This window comes from Mastomys coucha, unplaced genomic scaffold (genome assembly GCF_008632895.1).
Source record: "Mastomys coucha isolate ucsf_1 unplaced genomic scaffold, UCSF_Mcou_1 pScaffold21, whole genome shotgun sequence".
NCBI lineage: Eukaryota > Metazoa > Chordata > Mammalia > Rodentia > Muridae > Mastomys > Mastomys coucha.
The window spans coordinates 129,037,929-129,060,959 of NW_022196904.1; the positions used below are offsets into that span (position 1 = coordinate 129,037,929).

At 48.8% G+C, this 23,031-nt stretch overlaps 1 protein-coding gene across 1 annotated transcript in view; it reads left to right on the forward strand.

Moving 5' to 3' along the window:
- Window positions 1-207: 207 nt before the first annotated feature.
- Window positions 208-23,031, forward strand: part of Adgra1 (adhesion G protein-coupled receptor A1) — a 43,214-nt gene continuing 20,390 nt past the window's right edge. The window contains exons 1-6 of the mRNA XM_031388707.1: window positions 208-632; window positions 1,321-1,515; window positions 6,422-7,016; window positions 11,749-11,876; window positions 13,554-13,677; window positions 17,662-17,807. Of these exons, the coding sequence (XP_031244567.1) occupies window positions 7,005-7,016; window positions 11,749-11,876; window positions 13,554-13,677; window positions 17,662-17,807 (410 nt within the window). The 5' untranslated portion in view covers window positions 208-632; window positions 1,321-1,515; window positions 6,422-7,004. The remainder of the gene's footprint in view (window positions 633-1,320; window positions 1,516-6,421; window positions 7,017-11,748; window positions 11,877-13,553; window positions 13,678-17,661; window positions 17,808-23,031) is intronic.

The following is a 23,031-nucleotide window of genomic DNA, read 5'->3' on the forward strand; positions in this document are numbered from 1 at the left end:
ACCTTCCTGTTCCTAGAGCCCTCGAGAGACAGGGATCTCTTTTTAAAAATGAAATAACATCATCCTGTCCTCCTTTTGGGGAAAATGCTTTAATGTGAGTTGTCTGAATCGGTTGGAAGCAAGCAGCAAACCCTGGTCGGTTGTCTCTTTAAATCGACTCTGCAGTGTGACGGGCAGCCGGCCGCCGGGCTGGGAAGAACCATTCCCGCTCTGCCGCAGGGAGCCAGGGCACGGCGCTGCCGCGGTCCGCGCCTCCCCCAGTCCCCATGGTTACAGCTCCTGCTTCCCGGCCGGTCCTTCATTCCCCTGGCTGTTGCTGCAGAAATCAGGCGCGCAGGCGGCTGGCGTCCCCCAACCCAGAGCTGGAAACTGCCTGCAGAGAGCGCATTGGATGCCTGCTCTTCTCGGCTCTGACTCACTCCCTCCGGGTGCAGAGCTTCGTCCCCAGCGCAGTGCTCTGGCCACAGCCAGTCGCCAGGCTGCAGCCCTGCAATCTGTTGATAACTCCACTCATAAGCTCCAATCTCATGCCTTTCGTCATAGAAAGCTGTTCCCTAGCACGAGGGACATGCCACATCTCGCCTGTGAGAAGCGGGAGACCTGGGCTTCTTCAGCTGCCTTTACCAAAATAGGTGAGAAGTTGGGTGGCTTCCTCCTGGTGTCTGAGAAGGGAAGGGGAGGGACGGGGCTTGTGCCCAAGCTACTGGCCGGCCACAGTGTCCACTCATGAGGGCCACTTCTGGAGCAGAAACGCTATGAGGGGTTCGGCCACTCTTGCTGTTGGGAAGGTGGATTCTGAATAACTTTGGGTAAGTGTAGAGCTTGGAGCCCTAGCAAGACCACATAGTTCCAACCAGACAAGAATGTCCATGTGGGAGACGCCAGCCCTCAAGGTCTAGCTACATCAGGCTGCAGAAGCTTCTGCCTGCCAGGTCTGCCTAGGCACTGAGAGATTTATTCAGGTTTATTTGATTCTCTTGATTTCAATTGATAATGTTGGTCTGGCTTATATGTAGCCTGAAATAACCAAGTTGCGGTCTTACGTTGGGATGGTGAGCAGAGACTACTTAAGGGATGGTTTCTGGCTGCCAGGAGCCAGGTTTCCTCCCAAGTCCCAAAGCCCAGGTTGTCACCACCTCTCTGGATGCCTCAGATGGAGTCTGAGCCAGGGACTCCAACAGGCTGGCCAGGTTTGATAGGAGCCAGAAAGGGGCAAACTTGGGAAGGGACTGAGTGCTCCCTGGGTAGACCTGGGTATTGACCAGTAGCAGGTAGGGAGAAGGTTCCCTTGCATTCTCTGACCATGCACTGTCTTTTCAGGTGGGTCAGCCTGTAGGTACCCGTTCATCTTATCATAGTCACTCTGAGGTAGCCTTCCCAGGAGCTCGACTGTGACCGTTTGGGACTTGACCTTCCAGATAGCCATGGAGGCTAGAGGAGAGAAGGGCGCAACATAGTGATCGGTGCCAGCAACCCCATTGGTGTGCTTGCCTCTCTAACTCTGCAGGGCTCATGGTGAGTACGCAGCCCAAGGGGCCTAAAGCTCAGACCAAAACCCTGCCGTTCACATCCGATCAAGGGCTACCACCTCTGTTAGGTGGAGGAGGCCTGGGCAGGAAAGTAAGTTATGGGGTGGTTAGGCAGTTAGCAACTGTCCAGCCTGTGTCAGTCCTGGGGTGGGAGAACTCTGTGGGGGTGGTGCTGAGGGCAGCGGGGTCTGGCTACATTGGGTCTCTGGCTGCCTGCCAGGGTCTGTCTGCTCACTGGCTCACTTGGTGCTGTTCATACTAATTAGCTGCAGGCACACGGCAGTGTCGAAGCATTTAATCAACAGAGTGGCATCCATCCACGGGGGCTCGCATCCGTGCCCTGGGAAACCTTGTCTAGTCCTAGACTAGGTTCCCTCCCACTCAAGAGGGCCTCAGTCAGGTCACCAGGCCCTTCCTACTGTCCCTGCTCCTCAGAAAGTCAGCTGGCTTTGGCAGCTAAGACTACAACAGGAAGGAGAAGGGTGTTTCTCTCACTAGAAGGGGGTAAGGGCAGTGTTGGTCAGCGGGTTGGAACAGTGTCCAAGACATGGCGGGGCCCTTCCTGAAGGCTCAAGCTTGTATTGTGGTTGCTGCCTATTGGTCTCTAGGAAGACTGACAGCTGAGTAAATAATGCATTGTGCATGCTCCTAAGGGACAGCTGACAGGGGCAGCTCCAGCTGGGGTTCGTGCTGAGAATGCCAATGACCACCAGGATAACTTGTCCATAGCCAAGACATGGACATAGGTTCCTCAGAGCAGACCTGTGTGTCTGCCTAGCAAGGAGCATTCTGTCTGAATCACTGTTCACTTGCTCCTTGCTCTGTTCAAAATGCCCAAGAAGAGAGATCCCTGATACACAAATTCACATCATTTAGCATGGCTGGCTGTGGCAAAGGTTGCATCCTTGCTCTCTCATGACCCCAGCAAGGTTACCTGTTCCTGACACTGACAGCTCTCAGAGGAGATCACCCTGGGCTCAAGGGTCCCTTGGTTTCTGACTATGTCTCCTACTGCCCCAGGTGCCACACCCAACATGGCTGTCAGCCTAGGTTGGCATGGTTTGTGGCCTTCATCCTCAAATTCATGATGTTTGCGAAGTGGAAAACTGCCCTTGGCAGATGATAGGTAAACTGGCTGAAGCTTCAGGAGGCATGGGTGGCTTTGGTGACCACCCTATGTGACCCACCGGGTAGAGTTTAAGTGCCTAGCTCAGCCCCCCACCTACAAGCCCCTGGCCCTCTCCTACACTCAACTCCCTCTACAAGAAGTGTCTGCCCTTTGCCCCCTCTCTCCTCGGTGAGCTGGACTCACAGCAGTTGCCAGCAGCCCTGTCAAGATTGCTGTCCCACACAAGGGTCATGCCAGACTTTAGGAGCCCAAGGCTGCCCACTCAAGAGCCCACACTGTAAGTGCCTCTCTGACAATTTGGCCTGGAGCCTTTGGACTTTCAAGGGAGCTTATTACTATCGATTGATAGTTTGTAGATGAGAGACACAGAAAGTGGGGGATGGACAACCTGAGGTGCTACACCTTCTGTGTGTCTACACGCTGTGAGGCGGGATGGACAAATCACTTGGGGCCCAGGGACAAAATGGTCAGTAGTTCTGAGACTGGTTAGCCTTAGCTGAGGCTCTGTGGCTAGCTGCACCGTGCCCACTGGAACTTCTCTAGTGCATGCCAGACTTTCCTGCTCTAGGGCTTAGGATATAGCTGGTGGTCTTCTGAACCACATAGTAGGGCATAAAAGGGCACTGGATTCAATCTTCTTTACTTAGGCCATGCCATGGTCCTCTTCCTAGACATTATCCTTGTCAGATCCTCCTCTGTCTTCAGAGCATCTGTGTCATAGCAAGTAACAAACTTGGAAGCCAGCTAGCTTTGTTACACTAGGCACTACTGTTTAATTCCAGCAGACACCCAGACATGGAGGACTTTGCCCTCTGTCACCTGTGAGTCTCACAGTTAGCACCAAGAAAGCCTCTTCTCCAAGGGAACAAAGCGACACCTGTGAATGACAAGAAAAGTTGTTCAGTGTCTGCCTTCTCTCTGCTGGTCCTTGAGAGCATCCACATTGGTGGACGAACTAAGGCACTTGCCACATTCATGGCTCTCATTTTCTGGCAACTAGAGGTGACGAACTAAGCAGGATAGACTGATGTGACAGACATAGTCTGCTGTGGTGTGGGATGTGTGCTGTAGAATAGTGTGGCACAGAACATGGGGTGTAAAGGAGGTGGGGTGTAGGATGAGGTGTGGAATGGTGTGGCACAGAATATGTGGTGTAGAATGGATGGTGTGTGTGGTGTGGAATGTGTGGTATTGGCTGTGTGGTATTGGCTGTGTGGTGTTTCTGTATGTTGTCGATGTGTGGGTTTGAAGAGTGTGGTGTGGGTGTGTGGTGAAGATGTACAGCGTGGGTGTAGGTATAAGAATGTGTAGTGTGGGTGTGTAGTGTAGGGTGTGGTGGAGTGGCACGTATGGCACTGGTATAGAATGGTATAGTATAAGGTGTGTATGGGATTATGGATCAGACTAGTGTGGTGTGGGATGTGTTGTAGGATGCGGGATATGTGCTGTAGGGTGTGTGGTGTGGGATTTGTGGTAAACATGTGTAGAGTGAGTGTGGGATGTAGAATGTGTGTGTGTGTGCTGTGATATGTGCTGTGATGTGTGCTGTGGTTTGGGGTGTGGTGTGGGTGTGGGGTATGGTGTGGGGTATTGTATGTGGTATGTGGGGTGTGTGATGTGGTATGTGTGGTGTGGTGTGTGGAATGGTGTGTGATATGTGATGTGGTGTATGTGGTGTGGGATGTGTAGAAGGGTGTGTGTTATGTGGTGTACATGTATGTGGAAGATATGTGATATGGGATGTTTGGTATAAAATGTATGGTATGAAGTAGAGTGGTACAGTATGAGATTATTGCATAGAATCATGCAGTATTAAATGTATGGTGTGGGATGTATGGTATGGAATGTGTAGAATAGGTGTGGGGTGTGAGATGTGTGCTGTAGAATGTGTAGCATGTAATATGTAGTAGGAATATATGCTGTGGGCTATTTAGAGTCATATAGTGTGAGCTGGGATGTGTTATGTAGAATGTGTGGTGTGTGGGGCTGGGGGTAGGGTGTTGTAGAGTGTGGTGTGGGATACATGGTTTGGAATGGTGTGACATGAGATATATGGTGTGGGGTGTGTGGGGTAGGATATGACAGTGGTGCAGTGCTGTAAAGTGGGAGTGGTGCGTCATACCTGTCATCTCAAAACTCAGGAGGCTGAGGCAAGAAGATTGGCATGTGTCTGAGACCAGCCTGGGCTCTATAGCAAGACCTTGTCTCAAAACCAGAGTGCTGTGATATGAGAGAGTTATTGTCTAAGACAGTGCTCATTTGGATGGTGCGTAGAAGTACATGGAGTAGATTGCAAGAAGTAAATGGAGAAGGATAATATGCTCATATAACAGGTACTGTGAGGTTACACCATGCAGGACGACACAGGCTAGAACACTGTGCTATGGGACAGTAGGGTATGGAATGGTGTGTATGGTAAGGACTGGTGTGCTGTGGGGCTACATGATGTGGACGTGTGTGGCATGGGATGACAGTGTGGTTTATGATGATGTTCCTAGACATAGTGCCACATAAAATGGTCTGGGATAAGAGAGCATAGGGTGGGCAGGGTTAAGACAGCATTGTGCACTGGGGTACTCAGGGATGGCACAGTGAGGGGCCCATGGCTGGGATTTGATGGTCAGTGTGCTTGGAACATGTGGTACTGGATAATGTGCTGTGATGCAGGATAGTGTGGGGTGGGGTGGCATGCTGTGAGGTGACACTGTGTGAAATCATAATATTTGAGTCTAGCTGATTAGGTGCTACTCCTGTGTGTTGGCTGTGACATCACCACAGTTTGCATTGGTCTAAGCATATTAACAGCAGTAGCAATCGTGAGAGCTTTCACAGAGAACTCAGTCGACCCTCACTGCTATGGCTCAGGGCTTACCTCACTGCCACTGGATGCTGGCTCGTCTGATAGGGACACAAAACCTCGCCTAGCCCCTGCTTGGGGTCAAGGATCACAATACACAATACATTTGCAACATCCTTTGTGTCAGCTATTTCCACATTTAAAAAAGACAGGAGAGGGGTCTAAAGACCAAGAAAGTCTAAAAGCCTGAGTTTAATACCACAGAACCCACATAAAATTGAAAGAAAGGGATGATTCCACAAAGTTGTCCTTCTAACCTCCACACAGGATCCATGGCATGAACATACTACACACACATACACACACAAACATACACATACACACACACATCATACACACACACATATACACAATACATACACATACACATATGCACACATACACACACACATACATACACACACACGCCATGCTAATAATTGATTAAATCAATAAATGTATAATAAGACATGACACGATTTTCAATGCCAAAGGCACTGGGAAGATGTATAAAGAGCAGACCTCACACCCTGGCTTTGCAACTCTACCCCAAGGCAGCGCCTTCCTCCCCACGGTATGTGAGGGTCACAAAGGCTGGCAGTAGAGCACTTTCAGATCACAGAAGCTTTACCTGTGTGTGATCAGCTCTGAGACCATGGCTGAAGAAAGATCTTTAGCCCTAAGCTACGAGACATATATGAGCCCAAGTGTGGTAGACTCGTTTCAAGCTAGCCGGGCTGTGGTACTCAGAAATGAGCAAACGGCCTGGCCTTGCCTCCCCTTACAGGCAGGTGAGAAAGATCACTGTGTTTACGAGCAGCTCAGAACTTCTACTCTCAGGGTTTGTTGGGGTCTGTTGGGTTTTGATTTTGCTTTTGCTTTTCGTTTTATTTGGTTTGGTTTGTTTTTCTTTTTGTTCATCCCAAGGTCTAAATGGCTAGAAACGTCTCAGAGCTACAGTTCTGTCAGACAGAACTTTTCCGATCTCAACATTCCCCTGAACTATCCACACTAAGAAAGCAACTGCCAGCCTAGAAGGAAACCTCCATAATACTCTTCAAAATGTCTTTCTTCAAGTCTCTCCATGATTTCACCAGCCCATATATCCCTCTAAAAAGAAAATCACAGCAAACTATATTCATGTATCATCCACTGGCATTCTGAGAGAACGAGTGACTTACCTTCTGCTTGTCCCATGGAAGGCTGATCGATCGATAAGATCCGGTTATCACTGAAAAGACAGGTAAGGAAATGCATCAGGCTCTATTGAAACCAGCCTGGGTTGGCACAGAACCAGAAAAGAAAATAAATACAGAACTGAGCAGAGCAAGAAGAGTAAGAGAGCTGCGCACAGTGACTCACCTTGGTGAGTCCACCAGCACTTGAGAAGCTGAGGAGGCAGCTACAGTGGTGAGACCCTGCCACAAAACAAGAGAGAACGAAACCACAGATGGAGACGAAGAAGACTACCCAGGAAAACTGAGTGGAGAGAAGAACCGAGGCTGAGGAGATGACTCAGTGGGTAAGACAACTCGCTGTGCCAAACACATGAGCCTGGGTTCAAGCCTATCACTTATGTAAAACGAATAAAACAGGCACGACTACATGCTCCCATAACCCCAACAAAGACAGGAGGGTTGCGGGAGCTATCCTGCCACGAGGCTAGCTCCAGTTTCACTTAGAGACTGACTCAAAGGAATAAGGCAGAAAGTGGTGAAGCAGGACACGTGACGGCATCCTCTGGCTTTTTGTACATGTGCAGAGGAACATGCTTTTGCACATACATGCATGCACACATCACACATGCACTGCAGCACACACTCACATACAGGCACACACACACATACATTGCAACACATACTCATGTACAAGCACACTCACACAGAGCCACAAGAAATAAATAAATAAGGAAGAAGGAAGAAAGGAAGGAAAGAAGAGAGGGTGGGAGGATGGAAGAGAAGGAGTAAGGAGGGAGGGAGAGAACAAACCAAAAGAGGAATCAGAAAGATCCAGTTGCTCCTTCTATTCAAAGTTCTCAGGTCAGAGAGCCATGTGCCTTCAGACCTGGCATCCCAGGTTCAAGAGATTCCTCTTCCATTTGTCACAGTCACCCTGAGTTTTCGTATTACTTAATTGAACCCTCTTCCTCCTTCCCTCCTTTCTTCTTGTCCTGTGTAACTTCCTGACTTGTTTTATTGGCAGGATAAGCTTAAAGGATACATCAACTAAAATATAGTGAAAATGTGAATGGAAGCCATGACTCCAAACAGGATACCTGTGACTGTATGTTAGAGCAGGTGTCTTAGCTACTGTTCAGTTGCTGTGACAAGACACCATGACCAAAGCAACACTTATAAAGAGAGAACATTTAACTAGGGGGCTTGTTTTCAGTTTCAGAGGTTTAGTCCATTATCATCATAGCAGGGACTCTGACAACGGTCATGCTTGGCTCAGATCTACATCCTGATCCTTGGAAGACACTAGGTTTGGCTTGGGATTTTGAAACCTCAAAGCCCAGCCCATGACAAATTCTTCCAATAAGGCCGCACCTCCTAATAATCCTTCTAATCCTTTCAAATATGCATGCTAGTGACTACACATCCATGAGCCTGTGGGGCCCATTCTTATTCAAACCACCACAGTGGGAGTATTTATGGGACCATTGGCTGAACACCCAGCTTAAGGGAATAGAGAAATGTCCAAAGTGGCTTCTGAAACAATCAGGCCATCCTGCAGACAATGCAAGCAGTAAGTCACCTGGACCTAGCCTGTTAGGGGCAACCTTTATTCCTGCTTCTGAGGGTTCTCTGGGATGGCCTTTCCTCCATGTTACTGAATCTATGAGGTTTTTTTCCTACTTCGAGGTGATGGCATCACCTAACAGCAGTTCTGGAGAGTAAGCAAGAAGTGTTATCTAGTGGACAGAAAAGGGAATGGATCCTGGAGGTTCCCAGGCTGCTCTCTGGTGTGGGTTTTCCCTAGGCCTGCAGGCTGACAGTTCAGCATTTCCCGCTGTGATCAGAGAAGGGAGGAGACTTCAGGAAACAGGGTGCTACCTCTTTTTCCCCCTGACTTGGTTATATTAAGCTCTTTGACAGCAAGGTGGGTACATCTGTTTCACTATAATGAGATGATAATGAGCCCAGCATCCTCTTGAGTGTCAACATGACCTCAACATCAGACTCCACTGATGTAGAGTTCCTGTGGAACGTGTGTGGTAACTGGGTAGCCGGCAGCCAGACGCATGTGGTTATCAGCATGTTAGCGGTAATTTGTGAGAGCAAATGACAGCTGGCTGGACAACAGGCTTTGGTCATTTACGAGCTCTTATATGATGACCTGGGAGCCTTGCTCTGCTCACCAACACTGCTCCAGAGAATGCTCTGGCTGCACAGCTACAGAGGGAATGGTCCTCAAGCCACTCAGCTTTTGCCTGACCCCATGTCAGATCACTGGAATCTTGCCCAAGGAACATTTGCACAGTAGACTCCTTGAGAGGAACTTGCCCATGTGTGAACTTTAAAATATGAAATGCATCTCCATTTTGCATTGCCTACTTTGAATTTTAAATGTCACCTCTAAAAATGCAGAAAGGCACTGCTGATCATTCTGATACAAATAAGCAGAAAGCCAAACCAAACCCCATTTTTCACCAAGCTCATTGGTCATTCCCTGGGTCATCCTGTCCCTAGTATCTGAAGTCTATCTTCATATAGGTGACTCCAACCCACTCCAGGCCAGGTCTCCAAAGCTTACAAAGCCACCGAAGGGTCAGAGGCCTCCCCTTGTGAATATCCAGCCGAGAATGAGCCCTTCAGCCCAAGACTGTGTGATCCTGTCTGGACAGCATCCTAGAAAAAAAAATCACTGCATAGCTGTGACTCTCTGAGTTTTCTGCCCGCTACACAAAGACAGTTTTGTTTTGTTATTTGGCCTTTCATGAGGCCTTGCTATATGAATCCAAGCCACAGATTAGGTAGGTTCCTATAGGGACTGGGGATGAAAATATGGGACAGTGCTCCTGACTCAGAATACCAGGGATACTCTAAGCACAACTCTGGTTAGAGCTGAGCCCTCTACCCTCTTTGGCTGCCTCAGATCCCTCCCGTCACAAGAGTCTGATATCATTAGGCACACAAGCCCCTGTGACACCCTCACACCCCATATACACAGTAACAATGACCATGGGGTAGGGAATGGAAGACTTGCAAGCCATACATTGGCCTTCATTGTAGAGTTTTAGTGCCAGGGAAGAGACCTAGCTACAAGGCAAGGACTGTACTTGGAAGCTCATTTGCAATTTTGCTCTCTCTCTCTCTCTCTCTCTCTCTCTCTCTCTCTCTCTCTCTCTCTCAAACACACACACACACTCTCTCTCTCTTACTCTCATAGTACCCCACCTCACTAACAACAATGGTAAAAATGGGTCAAAATCCTAAGACTCCCATGAAAAGACCCATGTGCATAGGAACCTGGAGATGTCACTTTGGCCCAGTTGAACCGAGAGTTCTTAGAACTCCATGGGGCACTCCACCTCCCAGTAGCACAAGCTCATCAGGTATTTGGATATCCTGATCTCATCAGGAAGCATGCTCTCCATGACTCAGAAGTTGGCTTCTGTCTGACAGGAAGCAGCTGAGCTGAGACAAGCAGAATAATGGCCTTGATGCTCAGGGGAGCCAGAGTGTCTTCCATCACCACATAGTAAATTCCCTGCAGACAGACACCAAGGAAGACATGGTGGTCTCCCATCCAGACCAAGTGTCTGGGAAGAGGCTGCCCTACACTGGATCTGGGACCCTCCACTTACCACACTATAGAAAGCATCTGAGGCTTTGAAGTCAGGGGCACTCAGGAGATCTTAATGGAGGTTCTTATTGCTTGGAGAGTGAGGTCGTCTCTGACTGTGTTCCTAAATATACCCATGGGCAAGTGTCCTAAGTATGCCACATAACTGAACTGACCCACCAGACAATGTGCTGGATGTCCAAGAAGAAAGGCACTGTTGAAGACACACTCCTTGGGGAAACAGTACACTCACCCCCTTCAGAAACTCCCAACCCATTGCAGGTACCTTGTCCTCAGGCACGGGTTCCTTCTGCAACTGTTGCCTGGCCAGCACTTCTGAGAGCTTCCTGGGTCAGAGATGTGATGGCACTGTAGGGCATTCTTCCTTAGCTGTGCATCCTGTAGACTCCAGGCTACAGATTCCCCTTCCCAGGACCTTGGGCCAAGTGTAGGAAGTTTCCTGGTCAGGGGGGTAGGATGTGGGGATCTTCAATAGAGGGGAGTACAATGTGCCTGCTCTAGAGCTAGCTTTGCAATGTCCCATTAGGAAATCATGAGCTGGGATGGACACAGGCCACATGGCATCTCACCTTTTGAGCCTTGCGTCTTCCAGAAAGTTGTTCATGCGCTACTCTTGTCCACACCCACCCTCAGACCTCTTCCCTGCATCAGATACGACCCAGAAGTGTGATGGGTATGAGAACACTGTGGGCACAAGCCCTGGCTGCCCACTGACCAGGTATCTCTTCAAGGTCAAGCAGAGACTTGACCCTCTTGCCCCAAACATAGTGGCAAGGGCACCCATCCCAAGGGCCCTAAGGAGTTCCAACCCAGACATCCATTCCTCTGTGCTGCCCTACCACAGGAAAGCCATGCTTTCACTTGAACTGTGACCTCCAACCCTTTACTTCAGTTCAGATACACAGTAAAGTGGATGAAGCCGGAAAGGGTCCTGAGGCCATACCTATTGCTTGTAACAACTTCTCTTTCTCTATGTGCTCAGGTTAATGCTGCTAGGACCTGCTGAAAACTGGTGGAGAATTCCCCCAGGGAGCCATTTAAAAGCATAATGTCAATGAATGTGGGGTGCAGAAGTGGGTTGGGGGGCTGAGTGTTCTGTAGCTTGTCTGAAGGCAGCAGACACACATGCAGTAGAAGCTGGTGCCAGCCTGCCCTCTATCTGTGACATGGATAGAGAGAAGGCTAGAGACAGATATCAGTACTGCAGAAATGCTGCCTCTAGGAAATGCTCTCAAAGTCACGGGAAGATGCTCTCAGCTGAGCAGCCCTGGGAAGGCACCAACCCCAGGTGGGTTCCTGGGATACTATACCCTACACCCTGCCCTCATGAGTAGTCACTAAGAGAGTCCCTCTCTCCTACCAGCCTGACCCCTCCTGAGACACTTGACAAATCACAGAAAGAATCCTGGCCATATCAGTCGCTCAACTCTCTGCTTCCTTTCCAGGATTTGAAGACTGTCCTCTCCCTGCCCCAGTACCCAGGGGAGTTCCTGCATCCCGTGGTGTATGCCTGCACCGCGGTCATGCTCCTGTGTCTCCTTGCCTCTGTCATCACCTACATCCTGCATCAGAGGTAAGGAAGTCCACCCCACCCTACCCAGCACAGTAGCTACAAGGGCATAGTACTGGAGAAAACCCAATCCTTCCATCCTAGGTCTTCTTTCTTTCTCTCTTTCTTTCCTTCCTTCCTTCCTTCCTTCATTCATTCATTCATTCATTTATATTTTATGGGTATGAGTGTTTTGCCTATATGTATGTATGTGTTCTGTGTATGTGCCTGGTATGGCCTGAGGCCAGTAAAGGGAGCCTGATCCCCTAGAACTAGAGTTAAGGATGATTACGAGCTACCATATAGATGCTGAAAACCAAACCCAAGACCTCTGAAAAACATCAAGTGCTCTTAAAGGTTGAGTTATCTCTTAGCCCCCACTGGGACTTCTTAACATCAGCCTCTGTGTTCGTATAAAACTGTGTGAAAATAAGTCTGTCCTGAAATGAAAGCATGTTGGTTCCATCATTCTAAGAGGTCATGGTCATGTTTGCAGGGTCCTTGAAGTGTCCTCTCTAGTGTGACTTTTTATCTAAGGGCCTTCTAGACAGAGGTCTACTTCTGAGTTTGTTTCTGGATGCCTATGTCTGGGAAGGAGATGTGTGACTTCTATGTGCCTGAATCCATACAAGATGCACACGGAGATAGGAGAAGGGGAACCCAGCCATAGCCACAGACAAATCCATAGTTAAAATTGTGAGTAATGCCTAGGACTGGGGCCATAAGCAGACACAAGCAGAGGCTTGGTATGTCAAGGGCACTCTTGATTGATCTTAAACTGTTCTTAGTCTGCTTTGGCAGCTCTAACAAGTTACTGTAGAGTAGCTGGTGGATAACAATGGCTAGAATTGAAATTGTTTCTTCACAGTTCTAGAAATTGAAAGTCAAGAGTGAGGATACTGAGTAGGTTTGGTGTCTGATGAGAACTCATGTCTTGGTACACGGATGTTATTCTTTCAAGTCCTTCAGTTGTGTAAAGAGAAGGGAACCCTTAGGAGTCTCTTTGATAAGGGCACTAAACCTACTCATGAGAACTCCATTCCAACAGCCATCTTCTACTACCATTGTGCTGACAATCGAGTTTCAACAAAGATTTCTTTAAAAGATTTATTTATTTTATGTATAGAAGCACACTGTAGCTCTCTTCAGACACACCAGAAAAGGACATCAGATCCCATTACAGATGGTTGTGAACCACTATGTGGTTGCTGGGAATTGAACTCAGGACCTCTGGAAGAGCAGCCATTGCCCTTAACCACTGAGCCATCTCCCAGAGATGCAGCAGAGATTTTGAGAAGCATATCCATTTAGACATGCTGTTGACTGTGGACATCATCGTAACCAAAGACAATCAAATTTGTAGTCACATAGTCTGGCCCTCTCTGTGTATCTGACATCTTCTCAGAGACGAGAGAAGTGGGCCCAGGAATCAGAAGCATGACTGTCCCTTCTGAGACCCCAGACAAGCCAATCTCTGTCAAATGGACATAGTGATAGAAGCTCTACAAAAGCCTTTGCAAGCATTGCACTTGTGAGAGCCTGCTGAAGTGGACAAGGCTCAGTTCTCTATCTTTCTCATCCTTTGGATGGGTTGCTCCCAGCCCTGCTGAGAGCCTACTGTTCCCACCATGGACAGGGGTCGTATTTCCAGGCTCTTCTCTGAACCAGTGGTTTTTAATGTGAAACCTCTGTTTCCCACAGTGCCATCCGGATAAGCCGGAAAGGCAGGCACGCACTCCTCAACTTCTGCTTCCACGCGGCTCTGACCTTCACCGTGTTTGCTGGTGGCATCAATCGCACCCAACACCCCATCCTGTGCCAAGCGGTGAGTGCTGCCTTCCCTATGCTATAAAAAAACAAAAGTGTGCATGACAGTTTTCTCATCACATCAGAAATGTATGCTAATTTGCTTATAAAATAATGCCTTAGTGCTTGTTGAGCTGTTGCTCCCAAGGAGACTAAGGCTTCTATAGTGACTCCGTATTCTAATCCCACTCCATCTGAAGCAGGTTGTTTGGCCCAACATTTGGCCGTATGAAATAATTCTATTTTTCCCTAGAGCAACTTGTCTAAGGACTCGTGGGTCACATACATAGACAGCTACTGTCCAGCAAATGCTGGTCTTCACAAGGATGGGGACAAGATGCCTCTCCCAAAAAACAGTGAGGCAGGACCCAGGGATGGGCTGAGTGAGACCTTCCAGTGCTGACCTCATCCTACCAGCAGACCTGTCAGCCATAGCTACCAGCTGAAGAAGAGGCTCTATCCCCACATGAACCAGACAGAGTGACCCAGGCATCTCTGCTCTCTCTTAGGGAAAGAAGGGCTTTGAAACACCCAGCATGGAAAAGAATAGCTCAAATCACAAGGCAGATCATCTTCACACATGTGGCCTGGTTTGAGCATCTTAAACTGGGAAACAGACAGGATCTGTGGCCCACGGCTAAGATGATACTAGAGGGACTCCTTCCAAAGCCAAGCCCAGGACTGTCCTTTGGGGTTGTGACTCTGGATCAAGGAAATGAGTCAACTGCACCTCCAGCAAGGAGTCTGTGTTTGCCCTGTTCCACACCTAAGCTCTAAGCCTGAGGACAGGCAGGGACCCAGAGCAACTTACCAAAAAGCTTGGTGGTTTCTGTCATTTTATGGCCAACATTTTCCCTGCACCATGGGTCCTCAAGTATCCCTAACTGTTTCAAATTCAGCAAATAGCTATTAGCAGCTGCAGAAATGGCTCCAGCCAACCTGAGGCCTGCATGACCCACATTAATGACAATAACCACATTATTAGTTCCCCAGACTGCTATGATCTGTCTTCCTGCATGGGTAGCTAGCTGCAGGTGAGGCTTATCCTGAGGATCAATGGGTAAGAGGCTACACCCAGAACAGCCTGGCTAACAGGACACATCCTGCTCCCTCCCCGGTTCCCATCCAGCCCCACCTAGCTTGGGCAGGCTTAAACTGACTCAGCCACTGCTACTTTGTTTCCCTACACTGATGACATTTGAAGCCCAGAGTGTTCTGGGAGCATGACATCCACACCTAAAAGACACAACCCATACTCTGGTCCCCTGGGCACTATATATATGTGACTGTGTGACACACCAAACTCCAGGAAGCCAGGCCACTACCCTGGCCTGGGCCAGACTAGCAGAAGAAGCAGTGCCATATGCCTGAATGGGAGAGAAGACAGTTTTCCTCCATGGCTGCCTCTGTTAAGCTGGAAACAGCCACAGTGAGGGCTAGAAAATCTCACTCACTCCTGCTATAAAAGCTTGCCCAGAAGCCATCGAAAAGGCAATTGAGTGGGTCGTTATCTTTATGTCTTCACTCTGCCACCAAGTGCTGCGCAGCTGGGGCCTGCTGGCCACAAAGTCATTGGAAACATCTTAGGGCCTCCATAAAACCCAGCACTGGCCTCAGGCTCAGGCCAACCCCATGAAGCCCCAGGGATCCAGGCACCCACACATTCCAGAATTCCACTGGGACAGGACCTAGAAGAGAAATTTGGTAGCTGGGGACACATGGACCTGGAAATATCCACCAAGCTATGATTGATAAGGGCCGTGCTCAGATGAGAAGTCCTTAGTAACAGTGCTGGGACTCCAGATAATGGACAGGTCCCTGTGTGCTGGAGTAGGGTGGACTGCAGAAAACAGACACCTCCTAGTCTCCTGAAATGGCCAGCCCCTATTCATCCCTTGCTTGGCAACACGCCTGCAGGGTCAGCAGTGTGAGACCAGGGGAAACGCATCTGCTATCCTATATTGGGGAGATGTTGTAGACAGCAGACTAAGGACTAAAAAGCCACATGGCCTGTTAGTTTTGTGGAGACCCCGAACTGCTGCTGCAAGGGCAGGGGAGTTGGGGAGAGCGGAAGGGAAACAAGAGCTAAAGGATCCAGTTCCCACAAAACACTCCAGGTAGCAATCTCCACCACACGGGGACGTTTTTCCAATGTCTCTGTGCCTATAAGCAGACGTAAGGGCGTCTATTGCTTCTGAGGCCTCCCTGAGCCAGAAGCCAGGCTGGTTTTAATCAGCAGCCTGACTGGTGAGAAGCTAGCCCACCTCACTCATCACAACTGCTCCCCTACCTCACCTGCTAAGAGGGAGATGCCTGAGAGGAGCAGGCTAAAAGAAAAAAAAAAAAAAAAAAAAAACGAGATCACTGAAAGCTAGATGTGTCCCCACTTTGACCAGCAACCAAGTGACTGAGTACAGGAGTCCCAGCCCCTCCCTCCCATCCAAGCTCAGCATCATCATAGAGCAACCAGAAGAAGTGGTCCGGAGCTCTGGATGGCTGGCGAGAACAGACAGTTGTCATAGCAACAGAAAGATGACCGTGAGTCTCATTAAAGTACTAAGTGACATCATAAACAAAGCAGACGGCTGCTGTTAGTCCCACATAATGAATGTGCGTCAGTGCTGGCCCTGGGTCCGGAAGCAAGGGAGGGTGTCCTGCCTGCTTCTCCCTTTCAATAGCACACGCTGTCTGGAAGCCAAGCAGCATCCCTTGACCTCCCGATGTGTTCTGCCTCAAGTTGGTGTTTGAGAGACAAAACCTGCCTTTGTACACTTTCTGCTCCCTGATCATTCAGCCTGGATGAGACTCAGCTTAAGGGAGGAAACAACCAGGCCTCCCCTCCCTCTCTCCTCCCAGCCTTGCCCCCACCCACCTCAAGACCCTGAATAATGTCTCAAAGGCAAAAGTCAGGCACCCTTCTGAGGATGAGTCTGACGATTCTGTCTGTCTGTGACAGTGACAGCCATGCTGCAGACCTTCCTTCGAGCTATGCCTCCCTTTTTCTGTTTGCTTAGATGGCAGACAGCGCTTGCCACCCAGGTCCAGGGCCTCCTACTCTCATCCAGGAGAGGTGGGCCCAGTGTGGCTGGAATGTCCACATGGCCCATCTCACCTGAGCAGCAGCAGAGCCAAGAGAAGGCTGAACTCGCAGGACATGCTGCGCTATACCCATGAAACCATCTAAAACCCTAAACAGTTCTTCAATCTTTCCAGCCCCCACCCTGCCCCAAATCCTCATCAATGATTGTAGCATTTGCTCATAAGTAAAAATTGAACTCTGGATTCAATAAATCATTATAATGGTGCGATGTTAGCTTTATTCAGGAAATCTCTGTATTCCTTAAACATTTATGTCCTTTCCGATTATAGCAATATTTTTCTTGCCATTTCAAAATGTCAGGTTAGTACCTCAAAGGTAGCCTTATTTTATGGAATCAGATGGAGATGAAGCAGTGCAGAATGCGTAATTAGCTAGCGTAAAAGTGCTGGCTGGGACTAGCTCCAGCGGCTGTTTCCATAGCAATGAGTCACTGTGACGTGCAAGGGTGGATTATCAGAGCCTCATCACTGAGGTGCCTTGCCTTAAATTCAGTGCCTCAGTGAATACATGTTGGGAGCCTTGCTGTGCAGCTGTGCCTTCCACTTGGGCGGTCCCGAGTGGGGCCAGTGTTCACGAATAAGTGTGAACATCAGAGCCCATACATAAAGATGGCATAGACCTCCTGCAGAGGGGGAAGTAGCATACACACCCACAAGCTTCCCACAGGTCCACATACACAGCAAGTAGCTAAACAGTGTAAGAGTCTCAGCTGCCTCTGACTCCTTCCCTACATGTTCTCCTCCTGGTCTCACTTTTTTTTATTGTCTCTAAAGAGCTGCAGAGTAGCTGTCAGGGTTCAGTATACTCACAGTCTAGAAAGTTTGGGCTGCATGCAAGGAGTCTACTGTACATGCTGGGGCAGGTGGCTGGAGAAGGTGGCTGGCTGACATTCTCTCCTCCCAGGTGGGCATTGCGCTGCACTATTCCACGCTTTCTACCATGCTGTGGATCGGAGTGACTGCCAGGAACATCTACAAACAGGTGACCAAGAAGGCCCTGCCATGCCCTGGTGCAGACCAACCACCGTACCCTAAGCAGCCCTTGCTCAGGTATCCAAGACTATTCACGGGCCCCTCTATCACCTGAGCCCAAGAAACCAATGACCCCAGACATACCTTTCATGTGTCCTGTAAACTTTCCTCGCCAGGCTCCAAGCTGGACATGATCTGGCCTGGATAAGTGACCTGAGGGCTAGACAGACTAGGAGGTGGCACAGTAAGGAGGGGCGGAGTCTGGGGTCAGGAATTGGGAGGCACTGTGCTGAATATGGGAATCAGGAGTAGCATGAGGTAGTGGAGCAAAGTCCTGAGATAAATGGGTCCAGTCATGGGGGTGAGGCTAATATAGGGACTTATTATTATATGTAATAATATATAGTTATTTATTATATATAAGTAAAATATAGGTAGGCCTGCGAAACTTAAGAAGCAGGGCATTGCCCATGGTATCTCTGGCTGGAGCTTAGCTAGTCTGAGGACTTGTGTCCTTATGTTACATGGGCAACCCTGAGCTGTCCAGTTACTGACAGAAGGCCCTCCATGCCTTCTGGGGTAACTACACATGAGAACTAGGCATTCGTGGCTTTGGTTTACTTCTGGTCTCAGTGACATTAAGGCACCTGCTTGCACATTCCAGCATTAACTTCCTAGTCACTGTGCACTGGCATGTTGGCCTATGGATTAAGAAGGAGCCTCTGCTTAAGCTATGCCTAATGTCCCCTTCCCTTGGAGAGAATTCTCAGTAGACTTGAAACCGTGAACATGCTGGAAACGGCCCCTGAATGCAAAGACAGCAGGATGGTTACTCCCCTCTTTCCAGGGTCAGAGACAGAGAAACCACGAGACTAGCCCATCTAGGAGGTGTCAGGAGCCCTCTCACTTCTCTTGGGAAACGTCTGTGCTGCAAAGCAATTGAAAGTTACTTTAGATGAAAATGTGCCTGTAACCATAGTAGAACGCAGTCACCAATGCGAGCCCCAACTCTTTGTCATTTGCTCAAGACCAAACCCTCAACACTGTAGTCAACAGAAACCAGTCTCAAGAGTAGCCTGCCTAGGAGGCCCTGGGCATAGGTGCCACCCTCCATGGAGCAGGCCTTGCCTGTCCTGTAGGCCACTGATGTTCCACAAGTACCCTTCTTGGTCTATCAGGGTGTGATATGCTAGGGTGGTCCATGGTGCTAGGACCCCAGCAGCCCTTGGTCATTGGCATGTCTGACCCTTCTTGTCTTCCCCAGCCCCTTTTCCTATGGCTAGCTGCGGGCTTGGTATACATGCCTTCTTATATACTATATGTACCTTATAGATACCTATATAGGTACATGCCCATACACATGAGAATACTCATGCACAGATACATAGCCCCTGTAGATACATGTTGTCCACATTAACATGCATTTGCATGCCCTCAACAGGTTCATTCTCTTTGCAAGTTAATGTCATTTGAAGGTGCAAGTTCAGAGATTATAAAAAGGTGTCGGCTTCATTCACCACTAAAAGCTTGCTTCCCTCTGCTGATTTCTGACCTGGCCTGGAGGCTGGTAAGAGAATGGCGTGACTGACCCTCCTTAGAGAGCCGAGAGGAGAAGGAGAAGGAAGGGGGAACCTTTCATCTCAGACCTCATGATGACTCTCTGACACTTGATCTTGGTTGTTAACTTGACTGATTGAGAGATTCCTGAGACCAGAAAAATACTTCTGTGTCTGTCCGTAAGGATCATTCCAGAGATGACTAATATGTGATGCAGTAAAGGAAAAGGCAGGCCAGCCTTGAATGAGGGCAGCAGCATACCATCGGACTAGGGCCCAGATGGAAGTCAGTGAGAAAGGAGGGTAACCGCCAGAATGCATAAATCTCACACTTCCTGAGAGGATACATCTCTCCTGGTCACCATGGCCCATGGACACCAGACTCCATCTTCTTTACCCTTTAAACATAACCTACCTGATCTCCAGGGAGCTTCCGTGTTTTCTGCCCCAGACTGAGGCATCCCTGGTCCATCCTGTTCTAAGGTCCCCGGCTTCTTGGACTGAGCCTCTAGGGCATCCTCTGCCTCTCCGGGGTGCAGACAGCCATGGTTGGATTACACAGTCTCAATTGTGTGAGCCAATGTAACAAACCTCCTTTTAGATAGTTTTCAAACACAACAATCTTAACTCTAGACATATGTGCATTCATCCTATTGCTTCTGTTATTCTGGAGAACACTGACTAATTCACCCTCCATCTCTGGCCCAGCAGCCTCTAACATGCCCCCCTTCATCCAACACACCACTCCGGTGTCTCTTCCTGCGATACCACAATGGACATCTCTCTGGATTTGCATCCTGCCCTGGTCCCCAAATGCATAAGTGCAGATCAACATCCTCTGAAATTAGTTCCAGAGTCCCAGGAACTTCACAGTCCCTGGAAAGAACCCCCTAGATGCCCACCAGGTACATGTCCTACTTAACTGCTCTCTGGACATAATACTTAAACACTGCTTCTCACCACACCCTGGGCCCCCACAGGCAGAAGAGCCAAATCCTACATGTGTGCCTGTGAGCTCTGTTTCCTGTGTGCAAAGGCCATGTGGTCAGCCTAGCCTGCAGGTTTCCAGGCAAAGGTACTAAGAGAACTCCCCATGTGAGCTTCTGGGGGAGCCCAGGACACACAGTAGGAGCTTTCCACATTTATAGCAACCATCCTTTTCCTGAGGCAACACTGCCTGCTCAGCTCTGAGAAGACACACTCACCTCAGGGAAACTCTGAAAAAAAAATAGAACCTCAGATTCATAGGACTTGGTCCGTGAGTAAGGATCATTCCAGAAGGTGCCACCCTCCATGTTGTTTTGTTGTTGTTATGGCCTCTAGAGAGTGCCAGGGGTTGGAACCCTGAACTGAAGTCACCCAGACATCATACAGCAGGCCCAGAGCCTTGATAGGGTCTTCTGGTACAGACATTCCAGTAAGTGTCATCAAGCCCGCGGCCCTCGGTGTTAGTGCTAGATGCTACGCAGGCTGTGTCATTGGCCGATAACATGAGGTCAGACAGCTCTGACTCCCTAGAGCCTCCACATGTGTGTTAGGATTGTTTCCAGGAAAAATAGGGATCCATGGAGGCCTAGCAGAGAGCAGCTGAGTGGGTCTCATTGCCAAGGTTAAAACCAAGTATTTGCTCCTTGACCATGATGAAGGATGGTAGTTTCCATGACAACAACAAAAAAAATCTAGACTCTCATCGGGGATTCTGTGATTGTAGATAGTGATTCACCTGGTCTCATCTCCCCTTACTCTCAAGATGTACATTAGAGCACATGCATGCACATGCAAGCGTGCATGTGTACACACGTACACACACACACACACACACAACACAGAGAGAAAACTAAGGGACACCCTGAGCAACAAATGAGCAGAAGCCCTCAGAGAGCGGTCCCTGGGTATATGGAGAAACAGCAACTGAGGTCTCTTCCTCAACAGTGGCATGTCTTGAAGAAGGCATGACCAGCCCTGCTGCCGACAGGATCCTGCCTAGGACCGTGCAAGTGGATGTTCAGACAGGAGCTTCTGTCCCAGAGGCAAGTCATTAGAGGCCAAAACCCCATGAAGGGACAGGTCAAGCACCCACACACACTCATGGCTCTGGGCCAAAGATGAAGAGCACTGGTCTTGGGAAGTCTGTCTGGTCATTTCAGTTCATCCTGCAGTGTGAACGATGTGGCCTGCAGAGCAGGAAGCATTCCAAGTCTCTCACACAGCCTCCTTTTCATGTATGGAGATCTTTGATTTCCCCAGAACCCCCTATAGTTCACAACAAGGAAGTCTTGGACCTCCTTGTTTACATTTTTCTTAAGTTCTTTTTTTTTTTCATTTTAAATATTAACATAGCCAGGTGTGGTGGCTCATGCCTACACTACCAGCCTGCAGGAGGCTAGAGCAGGGCGATTACCACGAGTTCAAGACCAACTGGTGACACATAGTGAGTTCCAAACCAGCAGAGATGACAGAGTGAGACCTTGTCTCAAAAATTAAAAAGTTACTATAAATTGAGATTTTCTTAATTTTCATTTCTAATCACCCAGTGCTTGCCTATAGAAATACGACAGGTTCTCTGTGTGGATCTTGAGTTCCAAAGGTTTTTGGGTAATTCCCTGGAGTTGTATGCATGTAATGACTATAGCCTAGGAACGGAGTTGCTTCTCCCATGCCCTTCTAAATGTCTCTTTCCTTCTGTCTGGCTAACTCTTCTGGCCCAACCTCCAAATCAGTATCTCTCTCCTCTTAGTGTCAAATAAGAACCAGCCTTTGGTGTATCCTCTCTCCCTCCTCTTCCCCTCCCCCTCATCTCTCTCTCCCTCTCCCTTTCTCCCTCCTTCTCTCCCCCTCTCTCTCCTCCTCCCTCTCTCTCTGTCTCTCTGTCTCTCTGTCTCTGTCTCTGTCTCTCTCTCTCTCTCTCTCTCTCTCTCTCTCTCTCTCTCTCTCTCTCTCTCTCTCTCTCTCTCTCTCTCTCTAGTTTGTCATCTCTGCTCTGTCCTTCTGTGGGAAGAGCTTTGGTTTGTCCTTCTTCCTAGTTCCTAACCATGTGAAACTGGGGGATTAATTTTTAATTAAAAATAGCTGTTTCACAGCTGTAAGTTTACTTATGTGTGGTGTTGCCAGGTCCCAGAGGAATATTGTGTGATTTTTTTACTCCTCTGAAAATAGTTTCTAGTTTTCCTTGGGATTTCCTTTCCTGGCCTTTGGTTACTTAAGAGCATGCGGTTTTACTTTCACAGATCATTAGATATTGGAAGACAGGAGAAAAAAAACTGTAAATGTGGAGATTTTTCTCTCAGTGATAATTAGAATGAAGAAATTCCTGGCTTGGTTAAGGGAGCTGGAGGGGAGGGGAAGGTTTCAGCTGCTCAGACTCTGTGGAGAGATCTTTGCTACAGCCAAGGATCAAGCCTCATTTCTTTATCATACTTACAAAGTCCTGTGTGTGTGTGCATTGGCTCTGTGACCAGGGGGAGGGGCAGGGAGTGGGAGGAGAGAAGGTGATTGTACATTTTACCTCCCAGGTGAGTCTAGGCTGTGCCCGGACTAGTCACTATGTGCTTTCTTGGAGTAGGAAGAGGAGAGTGGGGTGTGAAACTGTGTTATTATGTGCTCAGTGGGATCTACAGCCTCTAGAGAGTGCCAGGGGTTGGAGACCCTGAACAGAAGTCACCCAGACATCATACAGCAGGCCCAGAGTCTTGATAGGGGCTTCTGGTACAGACACAGCTATAGCGCTAGTGGGGACACCCGTCCTT